The 13,118-nt window shown below is 39.4% G+C and overlaps 1 protein-coding gene across 1 annotated transcript in view; it reads left to right on the top strand.

Moving 5' to 3' along the window:
• FARS2 (phenylalanyl-tRNA synthetase 2, mitochondrial) overlaps positions 1-8,085 on the top strand; it is a gene marked incomplete at its 3' end in the record, with an annotated part of 11,211 nt that extends 3,126 nt beyond the window's left edge. Inside the window, exon 2 of the mRNA XM_010133347.1 lies at positions 7,926-8,085. Coding sequence (XP_010131649.1) covers positions 7,926-8,085 — 160 coding nt within the window. The remainder of the gene's footprint in view (positions 1-7,925) is intronic.
• Between the last annotated feature and the right edge of the window lie 5,033 nt (positions 8,086-13,118).

Here is a 13,118-nt window from a genome sequence, read left to right as displayed (position 1 = left end):
AGTTATCACAAAGCTGGTGGGGGGAGGGTTGGGGGTGGGAGGTGGTGTGCTGAGAACAAACCCCAAAACCTAGAGTAATTTTATAGGAACTTGAATTTAGAAGAGTTTGACATCTCATCTCATTTTGGAAGGAGAGGAAAAAGATCAGTTCATACTCAGCGGAAAATGTAAGCAGAACTGAAAGATGTAGAAAAGTATCTCTCATATACAAATACCAAATTCTGTCAACAAGGCTGAAAGGCTAGAAGTTCTGCCCTGTGACTGAAACCTTTATTATAATTTGTTTTCATATCAAAGTTAAAATCAATACATTGGAAGTAGGAGCTAATCATAGTTTGGGAATTTTACAGTGTTTTATTCTGAGATTCTTGTGAGATATTTACTACTTTATCTATACAATTTTTCATTATGTTTGCTTGATTATATTTTAAAGAGAAGAGTAATCTGTGATTTAAAGATGGGCAAATAGCTGATGCTTTTCTGCAGCTTTGTATGAATGTAGATACTAAAGTTCTAATGAAATTCTCATCTTCCAGGCTAACTCAGTGCTAAAAGTTAGAATAATTAATGCTGAAATTTCCTATAATCTTTTAAAAAATGTCCATAGAGTGCTATCAAAGAACACCCAAAAATCTATTTAGACATGCTTTCAGTATATTTTAAAATATTTGAGGCACTATTACCTGAATGTAATATATAGAAGAGTTAGAAACAGTGCAGGGAGAACGGTTGGACTGGATGATCTTAAAGGTCTCTTCCAACCAGATGATTCTGTGATTCAATGATAATAGAAATAGTTAAAAGCTTCCCAAATCTGCTTTAAAATCCTGGATATAAAATGAGCTATTCTTCTTAATTAGTACCTCCAAACGGTACTTCTTTTATATTCTTTTTGGCCAGCATGCCTGTTTTCCTTCTAAAGGGTGTATAGACTTTTTTTTTTTTTCCTTCTAAGGTGTGTGGCTTTTTTCTTTTTTAAATTCTTTGGGTTGGCAATATTGATACTGCTGTAGTCAGATTTGAAGTGGCAAACTTTCCTGGGTGGATTATAAAATGATTTATTTCCCTGCTATGCTATGGTCTTTGATGCAGTTCCGTACTTAGCACAATTTATTGAAAAGAGAAAAAAATATTTCTACCAAATTACACTTTGTGCGTTTTAGCCAGCAGAGGGAGCCAATATAAACCCGATGACGATCACAGAACATTTTTCTGTTGACAAGTAGTGTTTACATTTCGGAAGGAGACTTCATAAAGTATTTTATAGTGTGTACTGAATTATACATAAATGTTAAGGGGAACAGATGTGAAAACATAGGAATTGCTCCTCTGATTTATTAACCTTGTTCCAACAGAGGCCAATACCAGATTGTTCAGATGAAGAAACGATGGTCTCATCAGGCTTGTCTGTGCTAATACCTAAAAACTATAAACAGGGAGAATGCAAAGAAGTAGTAGGGATAAATCTTCATTTTCCATTGAAATGTTTTTGGTGGAAATGATAACTTTTTTGTTAGGATGCAATAGAAAATTCTAATTTCAGTTAAAAATAAGAACTGCTCCTCCAAAGCAGTAAATATAATTACGAAGAAATTTTCAATACTGTAACTTCATAGTGTTTAGATCCTAAAATGTAAAGACTCTTTTCATGGGTAATAGAAGTGAAGATTTTCTCTTATTCATATAAATACATACTCCTTTCCTCATCTTTTCATACTTGGGTACCTTGCTATACTCCTTGTGTGTTGTTTAAAAAAAAAAAAAGTTGCTTTTGTCAGTTTTCTTATGCTTTTGGAGTAGATGTGAGCACCTGAGTGACCTACATCTTTGTTCACACTTTTTTGTTTGTTTGGTTTTTTTAAATCTTAGGTTTTTACTTACAAGACTAATGTCATTAGGTTTGAATTCTCCAAGATCATAGATTTTACTGCAGCTTTGGACACTGTGCTTCTGTTCTGACATTGTATCTCAAAGGAAAGCTTCTTCCTGTCTTTAGTCCCTTTTTTAAAATTCTTACGTGTAAAGGAATTTAAATAAATTTATACTGTTCCAGGGATCAGCCTATTTGTAGAGTGATATGGAGCATTTATAGTATGTGCGAGAATATTCATCGTAATAACAACATTTAGCTGGGCACAGAGGAACAAGTATTTGAGAAGGCTTCCGTGGCCTAGGAAAGGTACTATTTTTAGGCCTCTGCAACTTTGAGGGTGGAGAGAGGCTTATCCAGGGGTGATACAAGACCTGAAATCAGCCCCTGGAAATCTCCCTTTCTGTGTTTTCCTATATGGATTACACTCTTCAGTGCTTCAGCTGGCAAGGATTAAGGGTTGTGTGAGGAGCCAGTGACTGTATCAGATGAGATGGATATGGAGAGTCGTGGAATGGTGTGTCAGTCCCTCTAACTGAGGGCATTTATCTCCTGTCTGCAAAGTAGCACATGCCAGTCAGAGGGAATTTGGGACTTCCTGGATGCTTTGAGATAAATGTACTGAATTGGAGGTCCATGCAGCTTTCTTCTGTACATGGCAAATGATGGAATAGTTGGGATGGGCTTCTACTTCATATCTTCCTGCTTGTGCCATCTCTTGAGGATACCACTGTGTGCCAGCAGTTGCTCTATCTGCATCTTAGGCACATCTGGGCATGGGAAGTGGTGCAGGCTGCATGCATGGGATGAGACGCCCAGCAAAATGAGCACTGTGCATCACATCAAGTTTCAGGTGATAACTGCCTCTGGAATGGTGTTTGAGAGGTTGGTTGTGAGCAATGGGATGCCTAAGGAGACTGAGAGATGGCCCTCCTTTTCTCAGGGAGCAGGGGCACCTGAACTAGATCCACCATGTTAAGAAAACAGAGAACAGTTACTTTGCTAGAATATTCTGAAGTGAATTTATTCCTGGAGCTGCAATTTGGCTGAGTGATAGGAATAACAGGCCTCCCTAGTTTAGGTGGAACTGATTTCGCTTTTCTGGATGTCTACCTGAGTTGTGAAGATTGTATTATTCAGCATTTTCCAAGTTGTGGTGTATAAATCATGCCATAATAAACAGAGCTTTGCTGGTCTGAGGACCTACATCAAAGACTTCATATAAAAATTTTTTTTCAGACTGTCTTACTTTGATCTCATCCAGCTAAAAAAAAAACAAACCCAACAATGCTTTTCAGAATAAAGCAGTTAAAACTATTCAATGTGATAGTCGATGTGATTCAATGTTAAGTTGTGTAGGAAAAAAAGAGTAAAATATCTACAAGTGTATTTAGGAAGTCTGAAGTGCTTAAAAATCAAATTAAAGTGGAATTTCTATTTCCACAGGAACAGAATTCTGACTCCTATCATATATCTCATAAGTGATATCTGTACAGCAGTGTTGTTTTTTGGTTTGCTCTTCAAAAACATCTGTATGGTTTTCCCTTAAACTTGGCAATGGTTTTGTTTGTTTCAGAAACTCTTTGATTAGGTTAAAAAAAAAAAACCTGAAACCAACAAATAGAAGTACCCTTTCTTTGCATAATTGGAGGACTGAAAACAGAAGGATCCGTAAATTAAGCTGACCACCTGCAAGTTTGTTGCTTGAAGTGATTTTTGCCATTTTCTCCCAAAACAAACGCTTATTGATGTGCAGTGAAGAACATTCCGTCATGTGGACGATGGGCTGCATATCTCTTTGGCACCAGAAACTGCCTGAGTGGAGGTGCAGCTTTACAGGTTTCATCATCTTGGAGTCTGATTGGGACTGCCATTAGATTTTCTTTTTGATGAGTGATCTTCAAGTGGCATCATCTTCATCATTCCTGATCCATCAGCTGAGTGTTACGGCACATTTAAAATGTTGTGGAAATGGTGTGCTAGTTGTAAGTGGGTTTAGAGTGCAACTGTTCGTTTGTAGTGGTATTTATCAGAGCCAGTGAGTCAAAATGCACTTGGTGTGGCAAGGCTGAGAGTTGCCACGTGCAGATTCTCCTTGTAGAGCTAGTCTTAAATGCTGATTTGTCTATGAATATACGTACATGAGTATTATGTGTTCATTATCTTAATTGCTGGTGTATGCATGAGTTGCAGGAGGAATACGCAACTGCATTGTGGGAAGACAGGATGTAGTTACAGATCTTTCTGATCTGAAACCTACTACGACTGCCATTCTGTAAAGAAGCACTTTATCTTGGACTGGATAACGATGTAATGTGAGATTTAAAAAAGTCTGTTAAGTGACTGAAGAAACGTTGGGACCTTTACTGAAACCACACGTGTATTCTGCCCTCTGTGCCAGGCTGAGAAATACCATGAAATGTTTTTAAAGAAGCAAAGCTCTGTTTGTATTTGTGCTATTAAAACTCAGTGTTTTCTGGCCATTACATGTTACCAAATTTGACTGTATTCTTATTACAAGCTAAATTGTGAGAAAATTTCATGCCACGTGGTAAGGTTACATTGATTCACAGAACCATCTAGTTGGAAGAGACCTTCAAGATCATCGCATCTAACCTTTCACCCTGCTCTGCCAAGGTCCCTAAACCCTGTCCCTCAGCATTGCATCCACACAGCTTTTAAACACCTCCAGGGATGCTCTGTCGGAGTCACCCAGATGTGTTGGTAAATGCTGGTAATTATTAATTATTTTTGACTTCTGCATGATGACACAATATTCAATGTTTTGCATACCTTCCCTTAAACTTCTTGTCCTTACACCAGGTAAGACACTCAGGTGCTTGATTTATGGCTAAAGGGAATTTATTTTCTGGTAGTAGTAATGACTGTTCATATGCAATGCAGTAAAATTGTACATTTTATTTTACTTCTTCCTGCACTGAAGGAATAAATGTATGTCAAAATGTGGCATCTTGGATGTGTCAGTGCTTTGTACAAGACGATTAGATTATTTTTTTCCCTCCATTTGCTCAGATATGTGCATGAGAAGAATTGACATGAAAAAGGAGCGGTTGTAGGTGATTCTTCATTTTATTCAAGCTTTGACTTTCCTGGCTTTATGTATATAGAAATGTCGAAGTGTTCCTAATCCAAGACATGTACTTACTACAGTTCAATCATTGTAATAGTGAAATTGGTGTATCAGTTTAAAGCTGCTCATATTGACATAGCAATGCAGGTGAATGGAAAGAAGGGAATAAATATTAATACAGCTGTAAGGCATCTTTTTTTTCTCAGTATAACCCTGTCCACAGCTGTGCTGGAGCTGGCAGGAGTTCCTGTTGCCTCTGTGGAGAATACCAGTGTTTCTCAGCGCCTGACTATAATGGGGGCTGTTTCCTTGCTCTTACCTGTCTTTCAGGGACTTGCCTAAGGCTGTGCTTTAACAGCTTGTGTGAACTGGAATAGATTCACGGCTGTGCCTAAAGTGCCCCAGCCCCGTCCCATGTGGCAGGGCATCTCTTGGTGCTGCCAGTATGCTGGTAATTGATTACCAAGCTGAATTTGACCATTTTCATGTTGTTCAGTTTCTTCCCTTCTCCTGGGTTACATCTTATCCAGATCCACCTCCCAGCCTAGCTCAGTGCACCGCTGCATGGGCACTTGTCCTGTCACAGAGAAGATGGTTCATATGGCTGGTTTGGCAGGATGGAGAGGCTGGCAGGTTAGAGGGATGGGCTATGACTAAATGTATTTACTTCAATGATTCTTGCACATATTTTATTGCCATATCTGATAGAATCTACTAAAATTGAATTTTGCTTTAGACAGTAATTGCAGTATCAACATTTTAGGAATAAAACAGTGGTAAGGAAAATTATTTCTATGTTCTTATTGATACAAATACTGTACTTTAAAGGCAGTGTCCAGACTTTCTGTTTCTTGCAGCAGTCTATGGAAACAGTTTTAAGCTGAAGAGTGAGTGGATGAATAAAGGCGGAAAGGAAGAAGAGAGCATCTTCTAATATGTAAATACAGTGTATTCTAGTCCAAAGGGGGAAAATCTCTGTGGCCTAAAGAGTGTTTCTGGCTTACTGACTGTAGTCTCTTCAGCCTGTAGAAAGCCTATAGTCTCTTCAGCCTACAGAAAGAAAAGTAGATACCTGTAGTTCAGAGCAGGAACCTGATTTAGCCACTCCAAGTTTCTCTGTGAGAGACCATTGACCACCCAGTGAGCCTAAGACAGTTAACCTCCACAGGCTCGTGCTGGCCTCTGTGAATACACCCCTGGCTTTCAAAACCACGTGCTGGATGTCTGATCTGCCCTGCTGACAGTAAACTAGTTATAGGCTGGGTACCATCTGCTGCTTCTAGCCAGTGCAGAAATAATGCCAGTAGGAAGAAGGTGGTTCAGTCTTTCAGGTGAGAACTTGAAAAAGAATCCTTTACTCAAAAGTGTGATACGTAGTTTTGTAAAGCTGCTGCCTTTCGATTAGTAAAGGCATTTTTCTTAGACTGATGAATAATTGTTAGTTTGTATTTCTCTTTTCCCTTTTTTATTTTGTATGTTTCTGCAGTGCACTAGGAAGATTAACATGAGAGGTGTTTTCTCAATCTGTCAGCTAAGTGTCCTTCTGACTATCAATATAAAGTTAAAAGCTACTGATGGGGAGTTTTTTATTCCCTCAATCCGTTTTGCTGCTAGTTTGTGTGCTACCAAAACTCAAGACTCCTTCTGCATGCGTGATGTCTGTATGAAATGTGCTAGAAGCTAGTCTTAATTAATTGTGCCCAGCATTTGTAGGCTACCAGAAGTTCACATGAACTATTTTAGAGCCTTCAGTGCGCTGAAGGCATCAAACTGCAATTAAACCAACTTCTGTGGGCATCTGTGAGTTGTTCATGGCATCTGCTGAGTAAGAGCTAGTTGTGCTGGGAGGCTTAATATGAAAAAAATCTCAGTGTAGTTTTTTCCTTCTGTGTGTGCCTGGTTGACTATGGGAAAGTGGAGCAGGAGAGCTAGGAAAGAGCCCTAGAAATGCTTTCACAATTAGCTCTCCCTACCCTCCCGACTTAACAGTCTTGGGTTTTGTACAGCTGTAAATATTTCCAACAGAAATTCTCTTCAGAGTGTAAAACTGCCCAAGACACAGAGTCTCTAATGACATGGGTTAGTGAGAGTGTTTTACTGGTCTCTCTGAGAGGATATAGATTTGCTGGTACCTGTCTGGGATCATCTGGCCAGAAGTGTATAGGGATGTACTGGAAACAGAAATCTTCTACTTGCAGCTGATGTGGTGGAGACTGGCCTCTGCATGAAAAGCCAGTCTGTCACATCCCAAATACAGCCTGACCCTGTGCTTTGTAATTTATCTGGAAACCCCAGACCAAGACCATGAATCCTTAAATGCCCCATAGACAAAACTCCTGTACACAGAAATGTTCCATGTCTGAGAAAATGCAGGAAAATGCTAGTCCTTAAATGAATAAACTGTATCCAAGATGAATCAAATAAAAGCAGCTTAAGATCTCATTAAACTGCGAGGTTGTTGTTGTTTGTTTTTGTTTTGGGGGGATTCTTCTAGAGTTAATTTGATTACGGCTTTTAAAAGTTGGGGTTTTTTTATATTTCTTTTCCATAATTCAATTAATGACAAAAAGTTGAACCTGTGATAAATGCCATTGTATATTGTAGGTTTTGGATACAATTTATATATACTATACAGTGAGTATACTTTTTTCTGAATGATAACTTTTGAAGTAACAGGATCAGAAAAAATACGTGTTTCCTTTCCAAATTAGCATTTTCTTGTAGCTAATAATATTGTTTGAAGTTATGGTACAGAAATAAAACAATTATTGTTTGAATATTTCTGTTCTTGTAATAATTTATGTCTGTGTTTAGTGAACAGAAATTGTACAAAATCAGTCTTTACATTTATTTTTCATGGTGCAGACTTAGCAGGTAAGATTCTCACTAAAATCAATAAAACTTCATTCTCTGTTTTCATTTAGAAAGCCATTGATGAACAATACTGGTGTGTTTTTGTTCTAGCTGTTCTCCAGCGTTAAAGATGGTGAAGGCTTACGGTTGTTTGAGCAAGGTCATCGCACTGCGCACAAGCAAGAGTGTCACACTATGGAGGCAGTGAGGCTGGTGGAGTTCAATCTGAAGCAAGTGCTCACAAAGCTCATGACTCACATCTTTGGTGATGGTAGGTTCTTGCATCTTTTTTCCTGGCCTGCTGATGGCTGTAGGCGTCTGGACTGTGAGAGAAACATTTTGCATAATAAAAACAAGGAGGCTTAGGGGTGGTGGTGACAGCTGGTATACTGAAACAGCCATGTGGTTTTTTTCTAATGAGAATTACAGTAATTTTAGCAGTCTTCATTGTTATTCTTTACTATTACATTTTTGTCTTCAATTTGATCAGAGTTGCGTTCCAGTGTGTCAAGGGTTAGAGCTGGGCTGGCTCCAGACAAATGACAGACGCTCTCTATTATCTCCTCCCCGCTTCCTCCCCTTTCCTGAAGAGGGGAAAGAGAAAAGGATCAAGGGAGAGAGACTTACGGATTGGAAAAGAAAACTAAAGCTACTTTAATGAGAAGAAGAATAATAAAATGAACTATATACAAATATATACCATACCAATTCCGAATCCAACCCCCCTGGTGGCAACCACATCACCATCACCACTGATGTTGCAGGGCAGGCACGGGGAAGGCCCAGGCTGGGCTCAGCAGCAGACGGGAACTGGATGCAGGAGCTGAATTCTGGAACTGGAGTCAGGGACGCATGGATTGAGATCAAAGGAAGAACAGACAGACTCCTCCTCAGACATTGGCCGTTGAAGAAGAGAGCAAGAGGGGGCAAGACCCTCAGCTTTATACGGAATATGACGTCTATGGGATGGAACATCTTGTTGGTCAGTTTAGGGTCACCTGTCCTGTCCGCTCCTCCCTGGAGGTGCAGCCTCTCACTTACTGCACCCCCACCGTGGCACAGAGGATTTAGCAGTGACCTTGGTCTGCACAGGAGCAGGTATAAACAAGAGTCTTTCTGCATCCCAGACCCTGGCAGTAACTGTAAACATCAAATGTTATCACTCCCTGAAGCAGACACTGTCTGCAGAAGTTGCTGTTAACTTCAGAAAGTGCTGTCACTTAGCAGAGACTGAGCTGAAAAGTAAAATCTCTGAACAGGATTAGTTCTGTTCTAATTCAAACCAGGACGCAGTGTCTTTTAATGTCAGAGTGCCTGGCTATTGATTAATCTTTCAGCTGTAATCTGTATTTTATAGTTATTGTTCTTTAATACTTCAATATATCCACACCTTATAAAATTGGTGTGTGCCTAACAGGTCACACGCTCTTCTCTTGGTTTTCCTAAATACCGTGTGCACAACACAGCATTGAATCATCAGTTTTTTGTGAAGAGGTTTTGGTCTGCAGCGTGTCAGGGTAACATAATGGGCATGAATACAGGTAGGGTCGTGTGCCAGACCCAGCTACAGGCACTCATCTGGCAGAAGCCATGGTTTAGAGTGGGTGCAGTGTACTGTTGGTGTGGGTCCTGCTAGGAGAGATGGCTCCTGCTCCAGCACAAAGCTGTGTGGGACCCCTTCGCTCTGTACTTGTGGGCATCCCGTGTCCCCAGAGGGACAGAGCTTGGCTGTGGCATCACACCTGGGGCTGTATCAGAGCAGCTGCTGGGCAGCGTGTGGGGCAGTGATCACACATCACTCCAGCAGTGTGGAGCTTGACAGGAGGAGGGCTATGGAAGTGCATGTGCAGCTGCTTTGCTGCATACACGCTCAAAGGGCCATGAGTGTTTTCCTTGTGCAAATAAATTACACCTTGCAGCTGAGGGGAGGTGGTGTTTGCGAAGTTTGCACCAAGCTGAAAAATAATTGCTGTTTGGTACTTAGAGTGGAATAAAGAAGGGTAATGAATGTCCATGTATACAAACAAAATATCTTCGGAAATACCAAGGAGTTGAATTTATAAATGGCCTGACTTAACATTGCAACATTAATGGTGTTTCCTGGCAAGAAGGCTTCTCTTCTGAAGTGATTAATTTTTCCATTGAGGAAATGCTGGGTAGTATTAGAATGCAAAGCGTATGCTGACTACTTTCAAAACTCTTTTAAGGTGTCCACTGAATTTAGAGTAGTAGTTGCAAGAGTGGTTTGATAACGGTAGCGTGTCCTATATATGACTACTTGAATATTAGTCTGAAAATCTCAAGTTAAATTTACATCAAGCAAAACTTACCCATTTTTGTTGTATCCCGCCTGGACAAATTTTTTTTAAGTTCCTGTTTCAATTTTTCTTGTGATTATTACTTTACTTAACAGAGGTCTTTTGAAACACACAATATTAGGATCAAAGTCAGTAATAGTAAAAATTATATGTATTGCTCTGAGGATGTTGTTTAAAGTGAGCAATTTCTAGGAGTTCTTAATGATACCTGAGGCTGCAGTTCTCTAATTGTTAACAGATTATTGTCTTTTAAGCTTCAGTATGTTGGCTATTACTAGGTCTTCTACAGTTCACACAGTAACTAGGAAGACATTAAAAATTATTCTTAAGTGATCATAAACCTACAGGTGCTGCCTTCTTACTGTAGGGATTTTCTATTTCTACGCCCCCAATACGTTTCCTGAAATACAAAGATAAGATAGAGATAGTGATTTAGGTTTTTATCCCATTCATGGAAATGTGAATTTCTTTCCACTTCACTTTCTTGATCTTCTTGTGAACTGTCAATACAAATTGAAAAATAATATTCAAAGAAGCAAACTTCATGCTAGGCACTAGATGTATGAGATGGGTGCAGCACAAGTGACCAGGGGCACACATAATTGAATTTGTCTTTTGACACCAGCCATCTTTTTAAATTTCATTTTACTCTCCACTTTACACAATATTTTAAACTACTTTTGTGCCTCAAATCTCTTAGATTTTAACTTAAAATTTAAATGTATTTTACTGTATTTTTGAAAAATTCTGTATTTTTTCTTCTTGTGAATGTTGCAATGTCCCCATATTCTGTTAAAAGCAAAAATTTCATTCCCTTTGTACTTCACATCAGCTGTGTTCTCTACAGCCTATGCTGTCAGCAGAATATTGCAGTGAAGTTGCACATCTTTTCTAGCAGGATAGCATGATCATAGCTGCAGTAAGCTAATGAAATGTCACACTGTCATACAGTCAACTGTCACTCACAGGCAGATTGTCTGGATTGCAGATTAAATCTACTGTGCAAGTTAGTTTTGCATAAACTGGCTTAGGCCTGAAGTCGTGGACTGGGATAACTGTGCTTCTGCAGGGCTTTTCTGGGAATTCCCCAGCTCAGGTTGATGATAGATTTGAGGATCTCTGCAGAAAGGTCAGATCACTGATCTCTTTTGGGTTTTTGCAGGGGCTCAGGGGTTTTTTGGTGGTTTGGGGTTTGGGGTTTTTTTTGTTGTTGTTCTAGGTTAGTTTTCATAATATTTAATGAGATAGTCTTGCTTTACCTGACTCGTCCCACACTATCTGGATACTTTAGGGTTGACTGTACATGCCAGTTCACAGTAGAACAAAAGTTGCTTTAAGATCGCTAGGTCGTCATGAGGAAGGTCCAAGACTTCATAAAAATATGCACCTGCATTTATTTCCCTTTTTATTTTTTCCTGATTTTGCCAACAGGCAAAGGAACAGTGTTAGAGGAGGAGAAAGATCTGGACAGTGCAATAAATTGTCTTAAATACCAGATAGCATAAGGTAGTTCTTCTTATGATATTTTCTAGTGGTATGCCATATCTGATTTTTCGTTCTACAAGTGGTGGTCTTTCGGTTTCTTTCCTAAGCTTTTGCTCTTAGGAAGCTATTTCAAATATTATGCCTACTTAAAATCCACTAATTTAACTTAAACCTCCCTCTCCACATGCAGATCTGTCAGTGTAGGGAGTCCGTTCTGTCACATTTTAGTTACCTTGTAATGAGGCTTTCTGAGGTTAGCTGTTCTAGGTTTCCTCATAAAGGTAGTCAGTCTTTCTCAGCTCCAGTTCTTTCTTTAACCCTTTAGGAGTTTGCCAGAAGTTTCCCAGACCCTGAGAGATTCAGAAGTAATACTTCTATAGCAAATAGAAAAGAATGACTGTGTGCTGATTCTGTGATACGTTGCTTTTCATTAAATGGCCCCAAATTCACTGCTGTTCCGTATTTATCTACCCAGTTCTTAGGTGCTGGTAAGAGAAGGCAGGAGGGTGAGTAATGCCATGCTTTGTCTGATGGTTCTGCTGCTGCTGCTTTTCATTGAACAGCCAAAGGATGTGTTTATATCAGACACATTGTTCTGTGCTTTCTTCTTCTTAACTTTGTTGTCCTGATATCTCTTTTGAGAGCATGAGATCTATGATTGTAGGGAGTTTAAAAGAAAAAATTGTTTATTGAAGACATAATGGTCTATGATGGTTAATAACTTCTGAAAAATGTGAGCTAACGCAGCTTTATGGTCAGCCAACTCCCATCTGCTGCAAGTGAGATGTATTAGCTGAATCAATGAGGTGCAAAATACTTACAAATCAGCTACCCCTCAAATAGCCACAGCTCTATACCTTCAGTGCTCCCCAGCACACTCCCTGCCTCCCTCTCCTTTTTCTCCCCCAGGTTCCTTCTCTAAAAATAATCCTTACAGCAACAAAGAGAATTTCTGGTTGGTGAAGACCATCTGGGTCTCTGGCTTTGTTGCTTGTGTGCTGTAGTGTAGCAATAGGCTTCTTTAATGTGATTAGTTTTGTTTATTTTCTTCTTGTCTGTCTTTTTTAGTGCCTTTGATCAAACTTTTTCCATTATGAGACTCAATTAGGCTAGCACTGACAGATACTTGTTTAGCTTAATATCTGATGACACCTCTGAGGTGCAGGCTATGACCAATTCCTTACCTGCATTCAGTACTCAGAAATCACAGTAACTACTCACTTTTTTGTTACTCATTGGAGATGTCACATCTGAGTTGCTAACGGACCTGTGCCCACTGAAGGTCTCCTGTGAACACTGGAAGGTCTCCCGAGGCTGAGAGATGAGCAGGTGTCCTTCGCTAATACAAAACATCTCTTTGAACAAGGAAAATTACCAAATTTGTACCTAGTGATGAGTCTTTGGTTAGATTCAATGTTGTGCTCTTTTAAGTGCCTCTGTGTTTAAGACAGATAAGCATCTCTTGGCCTGCTAAAATTTCTAGAAAAGATAATCTTTGCCA

Source organism: Buceros rhinoceros, unplaced genomic scaffold (assembly GCF_000710305.1).
Source record: "Buceros rhinoceros silvestris isolate BGI_N320 unplaced genomic scaffold, ASM71030v1 scaffold12333, whole genome shotgun sequence".
Taxonomy (NCBI): domain Eukaryota; kingdom Metazoa; phylum Chordata; class Aves; order Bucerotiformes; family Bucerotidae; genus Buceros; species Buceros rhinoceros.
Note: the sequence above shows the minus strand (reverse complement) of the source record. Positions and strands in the feature narration are given on the sequence as shown.